The 14,868-nt window shown below is 36.6% G+C and overlaps 1 protein-coding gene across 1 annotated transcript; it reads left to right on the forward strand.

Moving 5' to 3' along the window:
- Positions 1–709: 709 nt before the first annotated feature.
- On the forward strand, positions 710–2,242 carry LOC113310663 (EP1-like glycoprotein 2). The gene has a single exon (XM_026559401.1). It carries the CDS (start codon positions 762–764, stop codon positions 2,112–2,114), a length of 1,353 nt encoding a protein of 450 aa, XP_026415186.1. The 5' UTR covers positions 710–761; the 3' UTR covers positions 2,115–2,242.
- The last annotated feature ends 12,626 nt before the right edge of the window (positions 2,243–14,868 follow it).

The raw sequence follows: 14,868 nt of genomic DNA on the forward strand, positions 1-14,868 counted from the left end.
ACAGATCAACAGAATTATCAATGATTGTGTTGTTGGTAGGGTTTTTTAGATATGACAATGAAGTTCGATAGTAGATCCGTGTTAAACAAACAACAATCACTTGTTAGCTCCTAAAGCTAGCTACTTCAGTTTTCAATTTTCTACATCTTTTGATTTGATTAATTACAAGGAAGAAGATATAATCACGGTTACTCAAGCTCCTCTAAATGGCAAAGATATGAAAATTTTCATTTCTCTCTTCTGAAATATATATATATATATATATATATTATCTCTAAAGGAATTTCACTGTCAATAAATAGTACTAGACATGTCACCTTCCAGTGGGCTGCCAGAAATCTGTATGGATAAGATTGCTCACCACTAGTACCGTACTACATTACTATTTGCTGCACACCGGCATTGACCCAAAATTGATGGTTTTAGATTTCCCATTTTGCTTTGATGTTTCAAATATATTTTTTGTCTCCCGTGAAACAGAAAATGGAGACCGGACCAGCAAAAATCAAGTAAAATGGATAAGAGAGTTTAATGCTTTATTTCTTTTCATAAAGTATTCAATTATAGGAGGAAGCCTAATTCATCTTTGTCTCTACTTTGAAATGTTAGATTCAAAGACGCCTTTAGTTATCCACTTGATGCAAAGAGATAGATACGCCCCATGTCCTATTATATCATTCACCGGTAAGTCTATAAATAGAACACCCCATTAATCAATATTTCATAATTCATACAAACCTCTGAACCTTTTCTAAAATCTCATGGCTCCTCCAATTCATAACCATTTCCTTCTATTTTTCGCTATTCTCCTTTGCTCTAGTGTTCCAGTGCTATCCCAAGTTCCCCGAAACGCAACTTTCCGGTATATAAACGAAGGCGAATTCAGCGACTATATAGTCGAATATGACGCAAATCATCGTATTGTAAGAACAGATGAATATACATTTTACAACTACCCATTCCGTCTATGTATGTATAACACTACTCCTAACGCATATGTTCTTGGCATTCGAGCTGGCATCCCTAGAGATGAAGACTTGATGCGTTGGGTATGGGATGCTAACCGGAATGATCCCGTTCGCGAAAATGCTACTCTAACTTTCGGCCGCAACGGTAATTTAGTCCTAGCTGATGTTGATGGTCGTATAGTTTGGCAAACCAACACGACCAACAAAGGTGTTACTAGTATTTCTATGCAACCAAATGGGAATCTAGTACTTACAGATAAGAATGGGAAGTTTGTCTGGCAGAGTTTCGATTATCCGGCTGATACCCTTTTAGTAGGCCAAACTCTTAAGCTTAACAGTGGAAGAAAACAGCTCGTTAGTCGTACATCGGATGTGAATGGTCGAGATGGTCCTTATAGTATTGTGATTGACAAGAAAGGCTTCACAATGTATCTAAAAACTGCAGGCGAATCTCTACAATATGGAGGCTGGGGAGGTGAAGGCCTTTTGAATGTATCATTTGATGCAGTTCCTGAAGATCAGAGTATTACTTCTTATGAGTTAACACTGGCTTTTGGTGAACAACAACAGCTAAGCACCCCTATTAGGCATTTACTTCAATCAAGACCAGTAGGTAATTCAAGAGGGATTATACTTAAGAAACTCAACTACAATGCAACTTATTCCTTCTTCAGGTTAGAATCAGATGGAAACATCAAAGTATTCACTTACTATACAAACACATCTTACTTAAAATGGGATCAAACTTATGCATTCTTTGGAGATGATGTAAGGGAGTGCGGGTTGCCATCAAAATGCGGTTCATTTGGGTTCTGCGATAATAGGATGTGTATTGCTTGTCCAAGTCCCAAGGGTTTATTAGGTTGGAGTGAGAGCTGCAAAGCGCCTGCAACGCCTTCATGTAAGACTGGTGGTGCCGCCCCGAAATATTACAAGATTGTCGGCGTCCAACATTTTTCGAGTCCTTATGACGAAGGACAAGGACCAATGAAGGTGAATGATTGCAGGGACAGGTGTAGTAAAGATTGCAAATGTGCCGGTTTCTTCTATAGGGAAGAATCTTCCAAATGTTTCTCTGTGCCTATGCTTGGTACCCTTATCAAGGACGTCAACACTTCTCATGTTGGCTACATCAAATACCAGTAAAAGAATTAGAACGTTATATAATCTTACTGTATTGTATCGTAATCAAATTCTATGAGACATAATATATAATCTGATAATCGTGTGATCAATAATGATAAATAAACAAACAAATTCAGATTTAAATGCTATTTTGTATTTCTTTTTCCAGTTTTTGGGAACTTAAATCTTTTCTTTAAATGACTTTGAAGGATTCTTTAGGTTTTGATCAATATATCGGTGTTGTTAAACAGAGGTGTGTGCTCTTGGACATGGATGTCATACTTGTTAGACTGTTAGGTGTAGAATGAGGTGCATCGATCTTGTAGGATATGCTCATGGGAATCTCTTTTTGATAAGTGAAGTTTTATATAGCTTTCCCCTCGGAGGAGGTAAGAGTTCGAACCTTAGACCTTGTAACTACTGGCAGTATTTAGGGGCCAAAGCTAATCACTGTACTAACCCATTACAAAAATGTTTTATATAGCTTTCCAACATTGACGAGTCATATTAAATAGACTAACGTCAATCAGATTAGTTGGACTCTATGCTAGAGCCCGACGAATAGAGCTCTGTCCTAGAGCTTGACTAGTTTAGCCTAGCTTTGCATATCGACTAGATCAGCTCAGCTCTATTAGAAGATACCCACACTCTGTCCATAGAGTAAAACTAGGGTTTTTAACCCCATTTGTGCAATAATATGAGAGCCTCACCCACGCGAGCCTCATGTGTTAGAGCATAGCTCGGTTGAACCCACCAAGCGTTGGTAATCAAGTTTGGTTGTCATATTTTAGTGAATCAAAACTCATTTAAAGAGTCGCTTGATTATGTACTAGAGTCAACTTCATATAGGTTAGCTTGAAAGTATTAGGATATGAGACAATACAAGTATTGCGAAGACTTGAAGAAGTGAAGAAGTAAGGAGCTACAACGACAACATCATCCTTCCACTTGAGGTTAGTGATATTTGACTTGAACTGTTTCATTCCCTAAACGTATCTTTCAAGTCGTGCATATTGAAAACAAAACTGCGAAGCATGAACACTCTAGATAGACATAGTATTAAGGAATACAATACGAGGATTATTGCTTAACCATTAAACTTTGTATATAAGATATCGACATAATCATTTGAATGCTATTGTGACTATGTATGGGTATAAGGTGAAGATTTCATCCTAGGAAACAATGTTTTACATGTGTTTTAAGGAAGTAAATTCATGAACTTATTTTGTGAATCGAAAAGGAAATCGCCATGCATTATTGGTAATGTTATTCATTGTATATCTTTTGAACTACCAATATGTGTGATTAGTATAACCGCTCATGACTTGTTTGTCTTCTTGGTAAAACTATCCACAAAGGCCTGACTTTTGTATTGGCATGACTTTTATTAGTGAAACCGATCTTAAGTAATCACCTGAGATGGTATGATCGATTTTGTGTTATTGGTATGACCGACTCTGGGTAAAGGTGAACCGATCCTAGTAAAAGGTGCAACCTATCACAAAGAGGAATCGATCCTTGTATGAGATGCAACAAGTTTTTAGCAGAAATGGGAAGCGATCCTATGGACATGTGCAACACGTTTTTAGGCAAAGGGGAACCGATCTTATGGACACGTGCAACACGTACAAGTTAGATACCATATATATGTGGGGAACCGATCCTAGTACCTAGTCAACCGAATTTCGGAAAGCTAGTGTGACTATGCACAGTACTCACATGGAGGTAGAACCGTGAAACCCATGATTTGTGATTGAGTGTTTTTTTTTTTATCAATCACATAGATCTAGAAAGTCAGATGAACCAATTATAAACTTGTTTGGAAGTGTGGCAAATCGGTTTCAAGATTGTAAGTATGAAAGAGGACTTACAAAGTAAGGATGTCGACATACTTTGAACATGTGCAATAACGCTTATTTTTAATTGTTCAAAGTTATTCCTTAATAGCTAAAGGAAGAAAATCCCGGATCGAATAAAATTAATTGAAAATCTTTTATTTAAAGTTTTTAATTTTATTTTAGGAAAATGAAAATTAGTAATGTGCATTACTAGTTGGAGATTTTCCAAGAGATTTTCGGTCAATATTTGGACAAAGCATTTCCAGGAATTATGGAAACCGAATCTGGAATATATTGCATATATTGAGAATATTTTCGGTTTTGGAAATTCCTTGGTGTCCAAACTTCCTTGGTCTATAAATATGAAAGTTTGCATTTCGAGCAAACTAATCCTCGTGACAACAAACTGCCTCAGTTGTGCTGTTACTGGTGAAGCCGCCTATTCGGAGAGGAGAGTAACCTAATTAAGCGATATCTCTTACGACCGCTCAGTTTAAAGTCTTCTTTGGGATTTGAGAAGCTCTATTAGTACCATTGGTGGAAAACTAGATAATTGCGGTTTATATTTTGTTTTCGATTGATTTGATTGACTAACGACAGTTGAAATTTTATTGCACCTAGTTTGTTTATGCTTGAGAATCTTCTCTTCTGATATAAGATTCACTCAAACTAGATCGAAGTTTCGACGAGGATCTTTAGACTATTTGTAGATCTAAAGACGTCTTGTGATAATCCATTGTTAACAGACTCTGTTATGTGCGTGATTGATCACAAGAGATTCAAGTTGATTGTGTGCAGGTGTTTATTGAAGATCTAAGAAGATTTGAAGACAAAGAAGACTTTGAAGATTTCTGATTTGGGATTCATAATCTTTGGTGTGCACAATAATTGTTTCGGTAAAATAGGATCCAACTATAATTTATTTATCCTTGTGATTAAAATTATTGATTGCAAAATCTCAACAATTACTTCAGTAGTTGAAAATAAGATATATCTAAGAACCTGACGAAGGAGTTTATTGAGATAAACAGAAGAGCCTTTGTCGACCTCATATCACTTGGTTGAAAAGAGTTGATACCAAACAGATTTGTTGTTCCTTTACTGTTTGGAATACGAACCAAAGGAATTGTTCCAAGTACGTGACTTATTATAAGTTGGAGGCGTGGGAATACAGACGGAACTAGGTGAACTATAGTTTTAGTTGCTTGGTCTCAACTATACGAAGTTGGTTTGATTTTGTATATCGGCTTAATTCCGAGATTATTCAATTATGGACAAGGTCCCGAGGTTTTTCTGCATCTGTCGTTTCCTCATTAACAAAATCTTTTTGTGTCATTGACTTTTATTTTCCGCAATTATAATTGTTGTTATTATAATGTAAAGTAAATTACACAAACGTGAATTCCTATTTACTTGATAGGCAATCCTATTGTGTTTGGTTAAGTCCGAACCTTTTATCAAGTAAACATACTTCGATGTTGTGTTGTCTCGATCTCGTATCCATAGACGATCACACGAAGTGTGAACCGATTTGTTGTATTGTCTCGACTCAGTCCATAGACAATCACTTTCGGAGAAAGGACTTATATGTGGAAATTTTTTAGATTGAGGTATATTTGGGCACCATCGTCTTTTCAATTGGTATCAGAGCAGGAAAACATGAAAAGATCTAACAATCTTTGTTTGATGCGATCCAACCTATAAGAATTGAATCTATCTCTGATTCAGTTAACGTAGCAGCAAGATTTGATATCCTCAAGGTCCCATGGTGGAGGACACAAATGAAGAGTGCAATACTCTCATTAAAGGAATCTTCTAGGAGTTGGTTGAGAAATTACAACTTCTTGAGAAAGTATCTCTTAGATCTAAGATATGACACACTGATTTCACCTTATGATGAATCTCTCATTCAAGGAAATCAATATAGTTCAAGAAGGATTCTCAATGGTAACCCGATTGGGTTACTGAATACCTCTTCTGTTGCTTCTATTTCTCGCTGTGAACATCTCACTAAGAGAAATTATGGTATCAAAAACTTAAAGTTTGTGAATCTTGTCTTTGGTCCCTTATCAACAATATCCACAAACAATCCTGATGGATTAGATTTTAGAAGCAACCTTATGGAAAGGAATTCTCAAACAAAGAATCAAATACCTCGAAATGATAAAGTAAAAGCTCTTACTATATTGAAAAACAATATTGCAATAAAATTCTATTGCAATATAAGTCGAGTTAAAGAAACTCTTCGAACTTATGAGAAAAATAAGTATCTTTTCATCTTTTCAATGAAAAGTAGTCATATGCATTCACCTCACAATGGTTTCTTCGAAACTAGTGACGTACTAAAAGGATTTGGTAATCCTGATATGTCAACCTATGGCATAACCAATAACTCATGAGTTGATCTTCGGTTTGGTGGACCACTTCGGTCCCTAAAAATCCTTGAACAGATTGGTATCATGCCTATTGAAAGAATCTGTTACCGGAAATATGTTCTTCTAGAAATAGATGTCTCCTCAACATCATAAATAAAAACTTGGATTATTTTGCAAGTCTTTATGATATTTTCGGTCAAGGAAAATTTTGTGATTTCTCAAAATATTTATCTGGAGGCTCTCTTAAGCATACTTTCAAGGATGATACCGAATGCAGATTTAAGGAGAAAGCTTACAACAATGATTCTCTCCAAGAAACTTGCTCGAATGTTCAAGGGAAAGTGCTACCAAATTCTCTATATGGTGAATGGAGTAACATATGGAGAAATTGTCAGTGAATACTGTATTCATGAGATTGAAAAATATCTTGATTCCCTGGAATCAGACAGGCTAACATTGTGTAAAAACACATGCTATCATTTAATTCAACTCATATACTCTTCAGAGGTGTATGCATCCAGTTTACTAGATGGTATACTAGACCTAATCAGAAAAAGATTCCTACTTGATGAAAGAGTTGATATTGAATGGAAACGTGTACTCTACTACAAAGAGTTAATAAAAACATCACATGAAAACTCTTCAGATGATGTTGTGCAACTTACCAACACTCTTAATCATCTTGAGAATGTTTTGTGGAAGTTTCAGTCTCTACTTGATGAGATTACTTCTTAATCGGAATTACAAGTGACCTGAGAAGACACTTGTATTAGATAACAAGGATGAATAAGTTTAAACTCTTGTTCAGAAAAATAGACCTCAGTTGTTGATGTCCTCCAATGATTGTATTAGGTTTATCATGAATAAAACTATGTTATTATGAATAAAATTATTTGATTTATAATTTTTCTTGTGATAGTTTTTGATTTACATAGCCTGTGCTTGAATGCTTTATGTTATTGCTATGTATGTTTATGGGATGTTTTTTTCGGTATTACTACCTTGATATTCGATCTCATAATGTTGTGACCCTTATGGTTTGGGTGACTTTTTGATTTAACAAGATTAAGTTCTAGCCCATGTTGGTAGGCTTTATCAAAGGATCATGAGGGGTTCTCATAGAAACAATATGTGAAAAAGTCACAATATGTTGAATCGGTTTTGGTTTAGCATAAAAGCATATGTGTTTCGGGGTTTTCAACTTTTGCTTGCAATAGTTAAAAACCGATTTTCAACCTTTCTCTGGTAAAGGTTGGTTGTTGTTATTCTTTTGTTTTGCATAAGGATGACAACATAATGATATTTCGATATCAATTCTCCCTGGAAGAAGATGCAAACATATTGGAGAAGTGGATGCGAAATTTGAGGTAACAATCTTGTTCGTTAATTGTTTTCCTGTTTAAGAAAAACCTGATTTTATTTCATATATTTATTGCTTTTGCTTAACAAAATTTCGGTACAATTGATGTTTTATTACATTGTCTGTATATGGATGTGTGTGTGATTCAATTGGTTCCGGTTAAGAAAAACTATTGTTATCTTTCTTTATTGTGTGGTATCAAATGTTTAGGATTACAAAGTTTCGGTGCAATTTCGGTGCTTTAATGTCTATGTTGTTTCAATTGCTTCCGGTTGAGGTGAATAATTATGCAAGTTGATTTATTTTGTTTGTATGAATTATTTATGGCTTAACGAAAGAAAAGGTTTATGGGATAAACTTCTTAGTCCAATTCGATTCCGGATAAGACAAACTAAGTTAATTCTGATCTTAGTTAGACTTATCAAAGTGGAGGTTTCGGTTATTCAAGTCTAATCGAATTCCTTAACAAGAAATGCTAGTTAACTAACCTAGTACTTGTCTTGTTTAAAATTTAAAGGTCTAAGTTATATGGATAATTAAAACCTGATGATAAAAATAAAGTTATCTTTATTTTGGTCTTATCGAACAAGCGATTGTATTTGTAAAATCGGTTTAGCAAAGGAACTAAGATTCTTAGTTGATTTTTGGTTTGCTAAACTATTAGGAAAAATTGCTTCGGGCAATTGTTTCCTTGGTAACTGTTTGTGAGTGAAAACTGTTTCTGCTGATTTTGGTAATTTCGGGTGTATGGGTGAGAAACAAATCTAAACCCTAAACAATGTACTGCACGGGAGTACTTTTGATTCGAGAGATCAATTTGTACAATCCTGGGCTAAACCAAGAAATGGCTGTTCCAGGTTTGCTCCGGTCACAAAGTGAAGGAGAAGGATTGGTCTTAGGGAGGGAAGCGAAGAAAGTGTTGAGACCAGAATAGTTGATTCTGGAAGTGTGGGTGTTTCGTGACTTTTATCAGAAAGTCAAACTGGCTAGCTGAATGAAAAGCTAGCAGATGATTTCTGGATGTTGTATTTTTCTCCTGACCAAAACTTGTTGTTTGGTGGAAAATAGGTGAGACCTATTTATACAAGTTGCAACAAAACGTACCCTGGTCTCGTGGGAAGTGAAACGATTTAGTGGTGGAAGAAGGGAGTAACGGGTAACGCCTGGAATTTATGTTCCCATAATGAAGGATACGTTTACACCATTATTTATTGCCATTACTAACCTCCCCGCTTTATGACACTTTCTGTAACGGGCGTATGGTAGGCCCTGAAAGGGTATCTAAAAATTATCCCCGGCCAAAAAACTTGGTGGGCCCGGAGATATGTATAAAAATTGAGCGCAATAAAAACGGGGGCCTACAGTAATACCGCAAGTGCACGGTCGTCAGCTGTAGCTCGTGCAAGTACGGGTCGATCCACAGAGATCGGGTGTGTTTTGGAGTTTTCTACTAGCTAATTGGGTTCCTAGATTTACTTTGGGCTTAGAATACCCCTTTGGAACTATTGGGCTTAATGTACTAATGGGTTTGTTCAAAATAAAAAGAACTGAGCTTGGGCTCAGTTTGGTCTTTGAAGTGCAAATTGGCTTTGGGCCTTTGATTGAGCTTTGGGTTAAGCCCACAGTTGATTTGGATTGGGCCTTTAACCTTAACCTAAACTGGGCTTTGAGCCTTAGTGAAATGGGCCTCAGTGAACTAGACCTTGGGCTTTTGGTTTAGTCAAGAATCTGGGCCTTTGGGTTTCACTGATTTGAATTGGGCTCAGTTGGATTGGGTCTTTAGCTAGGCTTTTGGGGAGGAATTGGACTTGGTGAACTGTGGCTGCAACAGCAGCAGTAGCAGGACTGCACAACAGAAGAAGTGGCAGCAGCTTGGCAGGGCAGCTGCACAGCAAGGCCAACAAGAAGTAGCAACTGCAGAGCAAAAGCAACAACAGCTACAGCTGCTTGGCAGCAGCAACAGCAACAGTGACAGAAGGCAATGTAGCAGCAGAGGAGCAAATAGTAATGCAGCAGTGCAATGCAGCAAAGCAAGTGCACAACAGCAGTGACAGAATGCACAAGCAATGGAAAGGAAAGCAAAACAAGAGAGTTGCAGGGCAGAGCAAATAGCAGCAAAGGCCTAAGCCACAGAAAACAGTGCAAGTAAAGAGGAACAAAGCAAATTGAAAACTAAGCAGCAACAACAGGGTGAACAAAAGAAAAACAAGAGCAACAGAAAACAACACAAGAATGAACCAAGGCCTAAGGCCAAGGGCAGGGGTATGGAGAAACTGACATGAAGCAAGGCTAGGCAGAAAACAGGCAAACTAAAAGAATGGGAGGAAAATTAGCTTGCTCATTGTCACTAGTGAGCACTAATTTCCCCCAATGCACAATCAACACTACAACCTAAGCATACACAGGGAATGGCAAGAAAATCAGCTTGCTTTAAGCACTGATTTCTTCCATTACACAATCAGCACAAAGCTTCTAAGAAATCTAGCCTAGCATTCCTTCAAATGACAGTGAATTAAACATGACAGTAACATAACTAACTGAACTAACAATGAACAAAACCTAAACAGGACATTAGCAGAACATGAACATTAACATAAATAACAGGAGAATTTAACAGAGCAGCAGATTGAACTAAACATAACAACATGAACTGAAACAAAACAACATGAACTGAAATTAACATATGACTTGAAATTAACAGTTAACAGAACAAAGCAAGACATTAACAAAACACAGCAACTACTAGCACATTTAACTGAAACATGAAAATTAACAGAACTTGAAAGTTCTGGATGTAGGCTAATCCTAACATAACTTTCTAACACAACCCATCAACCTAATTTATACACAATATCTTTTTCCCCCAAAACAGTGAACTAGGGTTTGGTAAAAATTGAAATTGGGTGTTACCTAATCACTGATAGCACTCAATAGCTTCGACCCAATCTTCCTTGTCATCTTCTCTTGCTTCCCATACCTCCAATTGCTCTGTATCATCAACTAATTTCACCAACTCACTCTTAGGGTTCAGTGGTGAGAGAATGGGCGAAATTAATTGTTTGATAGAGATTAGAACGTGATATAGGTGATGGGTCGAGTGTGTATGATGGTGGAGGTGTGGTGGTGGCAGTGGAGTTGGTGGTGATGATGGTGGTGCGGTGGCAGACATGGTTTGCAGCAGGGTGATGGTTCTGCAGAGGGGGGGGGTGGAGGAGAAGGTCGACTGGTTGGGAGAAGGGGTTGTTTGGTTAGGTGGATGGTGCTCGGTCACTAGGGTGTAAGGCGGGTGTATCTAGTTTTGATGTTCTGTGACTCTGAGCTGCGAGATGCGAAGATGGTAGGTAGATCGGACGGTGATGCGGAGGCAAGCGATGAGCGACCGTTGGATTATATGATACAACAAAATGAACGGTACTTGATGGAGTTAGGTACTGTAGTGTTAGGCGGAGATATCAAACTTTGATGCACAGCAAGGGAGCGACCGTTGGATTCAACTACCATCTAATCTGAAGGCTTGGAATTTCAGCGCTGTGGTGCTTGGCAGAGACATCAGATTTTGATGCTCAGCAAGGAGCGACCGTCGGATGCTTCTGAGAAATGATCTGATGGCTGAGAACGAAGGCGCTTTTGTGTGTAGAAAATGAGGTTGTGCGCACCATTCTTCGCGGCTTCCTTGCGTAATTTCTCCCGGCTTTTCACTACTTTTCTGCTCTTTTCGCTCCGCGACTTATCCGAACTTTATTTACTACCTAAAAATGCAAAATTAATTAATAAAAATATTTATTCTTGAAAACAATGAAAATACAGAATATGGGATAAAATGTAGAATTAACGCATAAAAGATGAGTTAAAATGCCAACAAAAAGGGATAAATACATACAATATTTGGCACTCATCAAATACCCCCAAACCTGAATTTTACTTGTCCTCAAGTAAAACAAAACTAAGGAAATCCTAACTATACCATTGTCGCTGGTCTCTCGAATGCATTTAGCGTATGCACTAAGCCTTTTAAACCACTAAGTGTCCCTAGTGGACGAGTTGAAGTCTCGTGAAGGTTTACCAGAGGTGTGCCTACAAAACCTAAGGACAAAATATAAGCTCATATTCCGTCAAATGTGACATGTGCAAAACAGTTTAAGCTCACAGCAAAATGGAGATGTCAATCTAGCTATCAAGGCACAATCCTAGCACTGATAACAAATAAGGACATGTGATAAGAGTGTAAAGTGTATCTACACATGTGTAAAGAAAGATCTGAAGTCATGACTACTAATCACCAAGAGATAGTTTCTCAGGCTAAGAACTGAGGTCGAAATCTAGCTAGCTGTCCGGACTTTACGAGAATTGTGAATGAGTTGGAGGTATTTCACAATTTCTCGCGTTGTACATCAATGGCTTACACCCTCCTTGCTTATTACAACAAAACAACAAAGTAACTCTTTACATGACTCTTATTTACATTGACTATCTCTTTTATTTTTGGAACAAGAGATGATGGAATTGATAAATACTTGATTTTTTTGTTTTTTCTGATATTTTTTTCTGATGATATATACATCGTTTTTTTTTTTTTTTTTTTTTTTTTTTTTTTTTTTTTTTACATAACAATGAAGCACTTTTGATACATGAACAACAAGAAATAAAATTACATGACACTTTGCAAGAGGTAGCCCTTTTTGATGCACCCAGTTAAATTCGATGGTTGTTTTCTTAATGTAACCTCCATCTTCTATCCCAACCAACCAAAGAACAAGCTAGTCCAGTTTCGTTCAGTATTCTAAAGTGATTGGCAATCGTGACTTCCTATCCAACACCTTGAAGATCGAGGCCATACATGTATTGGTAGATCGTGCGCGTGCGAATTTCTTATCACTATGTGAATTGTGCTAGAATCAGGGTGCCTAGATATCTAGACTAAGACTCCTAATAATAATACATATTTGCACAAGAGTCAACATTTCAAGGTAAATGAGCTCCATTTTTATGATTTTTCTATTTTTTATGAATTTTTATTTTTTTGAATTTTTTTTTTTTTTTTTTTTTTTTTTTTTTTTTTTTTGGAATTTTCAATTTTTTCAAAAAGAAGAAGGAGTTCGTTTTCAATTATGGCAAATTATCATGGTATCTACTCTATCCCCCCCAAACTAAACTAAACATTGTCCTCAATGTTCAAAATATGGAAAGAATTAAAATGCAACATATGGAAAGGGACCGCTGAGTAGAGTAAAAGGAGAGAGAATACCCGATTTCGGCGAAAGCAGAATTAAAACTCCGTTATTCAAGGCAAAAATCCAACATATTTCAGCCGAGATGATTTGGATTAGCAAAATAAATACAAAAGGAACAAAAGTTTTTTTTTTTTTTTTTTTTTTTTTTTTTTTTTTTTTTTTAAAGTAATTTTTTTTTTTTTTTTTTTTTTTTTTTTAAGGAAACACTTTTGATACATAACAATAAAGAAACAAAAGATTACATGACACTTTGCAAGAGGTAGCCCTTTTTGATGCACCCAGTTAAATTCGATGGTTGTCTTCTTAATGTAACCTCCATCTTCTATCCCAACCAACCAAAGAACAAGCTAGTCAAGTTTCGTTCAGTATTCTAAAGTGATTGGCAATCGTAACTTCCTATCCAACACCTTGAAGATCGAGGCCATACATGTATTGGTAGATCGTGCGCGTGCAAATTTCTTATCACTATGTGAATTGTGCTAGAATCAGGGTGCCTAAATATCTAGACTAAGACTCCTAATAAAAATACATATTTGCACAAGAGTCAACATTTCAAGGTAAATGAGCTCCATTTTTATGATTTTTCATTTTTTATTTTTTAATTTTTTTTTTTTTTGAATTTGATTTTTCAATTTTTTTTTTTTTGGAATTTTTCAATTTTTTCAAAAAGAAGAAGGAGTTTTGTTTTCAATTATAGCATATTATCGTGGTATCTACTCTATACCCCCAAACCTAAACTAAAACATTGTCCTCAATGTTTCAAAATATGGAAAGAATTAAAATGCAACATATGGAAAGGGACATGCTGAGTAGAGTAAAAGGAGAGAGAATACCCGATTTCGGCGAAAGCAGAATTAAAACTCCGTTATTCAAGGCAAAAATCCAACATATTTCAGCCGAGATCATATTGGATTAGCAAAATATATACAAAAGGAAATTTAACTAACACATTATCTACAAGAAAATTTGGTTTAAAAAATGGGAGCAAAGTAGAAATTGGTTTTAAAAATAGGGAGCAAAATAATTTTTTTTTTTTTTTTTTTTTTTTTTTTGAAAAAGAAAATGAAATTTGGTTTTTGAATTGGGAGCACGCCCACTGTGCAAGCCTCTAATGGAATGGAATGAAGGCTGCGGCCTACGAAAATCCAAGTTTAATTTTGAAAGTTTAATTTGGCCCAGTTGGTTAAGGCCCGACGTTTGTTTTAAAACTTGGTTTCGAGGTCCACTTTTGAGTGGAAGCAAGTCCACAATCAGTTATAAGCTCAGCTGGGTTTAAACCCAGAGTCCAAAATACAAGTCCAATGAAAGAATTTAAACAAGCCCACAAATTAAACAAACAAGCCCAAAAATTAAATTATTACAAACCCACAATAGAAAAATAAAAAGCCCAAAAAATTGGGTTAATTATTACAAGCCCACAATTAAAAAAATTTGGAAGCCCACAGGTTGGGTTCTCTCAATGAATGGGTTTAGGCTTACCTTTTTAGCACAGCCCAGCTGCTCTGATATTGTTGCAAAAAACCCAGTTGGGTTTTGGTTCTTTTCCTTGGTGCGTCCCAGCAGAGGAAAAAAACAGGTTCAGAACAGCAGGTCCAACAGCAAATGAAATGAAGCAGATGCAGATGCAAATGCTATGCAGTGAAATGCAAAAAATAGCTAAGAAAAACACAGATAAAACACAGCACCAATCCCCGGCAGCGGCGCCAAAAACTTGGTAGGCCCTGAAAGGGTATCTAAAAATTATCCCCGGCCAAAAAACTTGGTGGGCCCGGAGATATGTATAAAAATTGAGCGCAATAAAAACGGGGGCCTACAGTAATACCGCAAGTGCACGGTCGTCAGCTGTAGCTCGTGCAAGTACGGGTCGATCCACAGAGATCGGGTGTGTTTTGGAGTTTTCTACTAGCTAATTGGGTTCCTAGATTTACTTTGGGCTTAGAATACCCCTTTGGAACTATTGGGCTTAAT

This window comes from Papaver somniferum, chromosome 9 (genome assembly GCF_003573695.1).
Source record: "Papaver somniferum cultivar HN1 chromosome 9, ASM357369v1, whole genome shotgun sequence".
In the NCBI taxonomy this organism is placed as follows: Eukaryota; Viridiplantae; Streptophyta; class Magnoliopsida; order Ranunculales; family Papaveraceae; genus Papaver; species Papaver somniferum.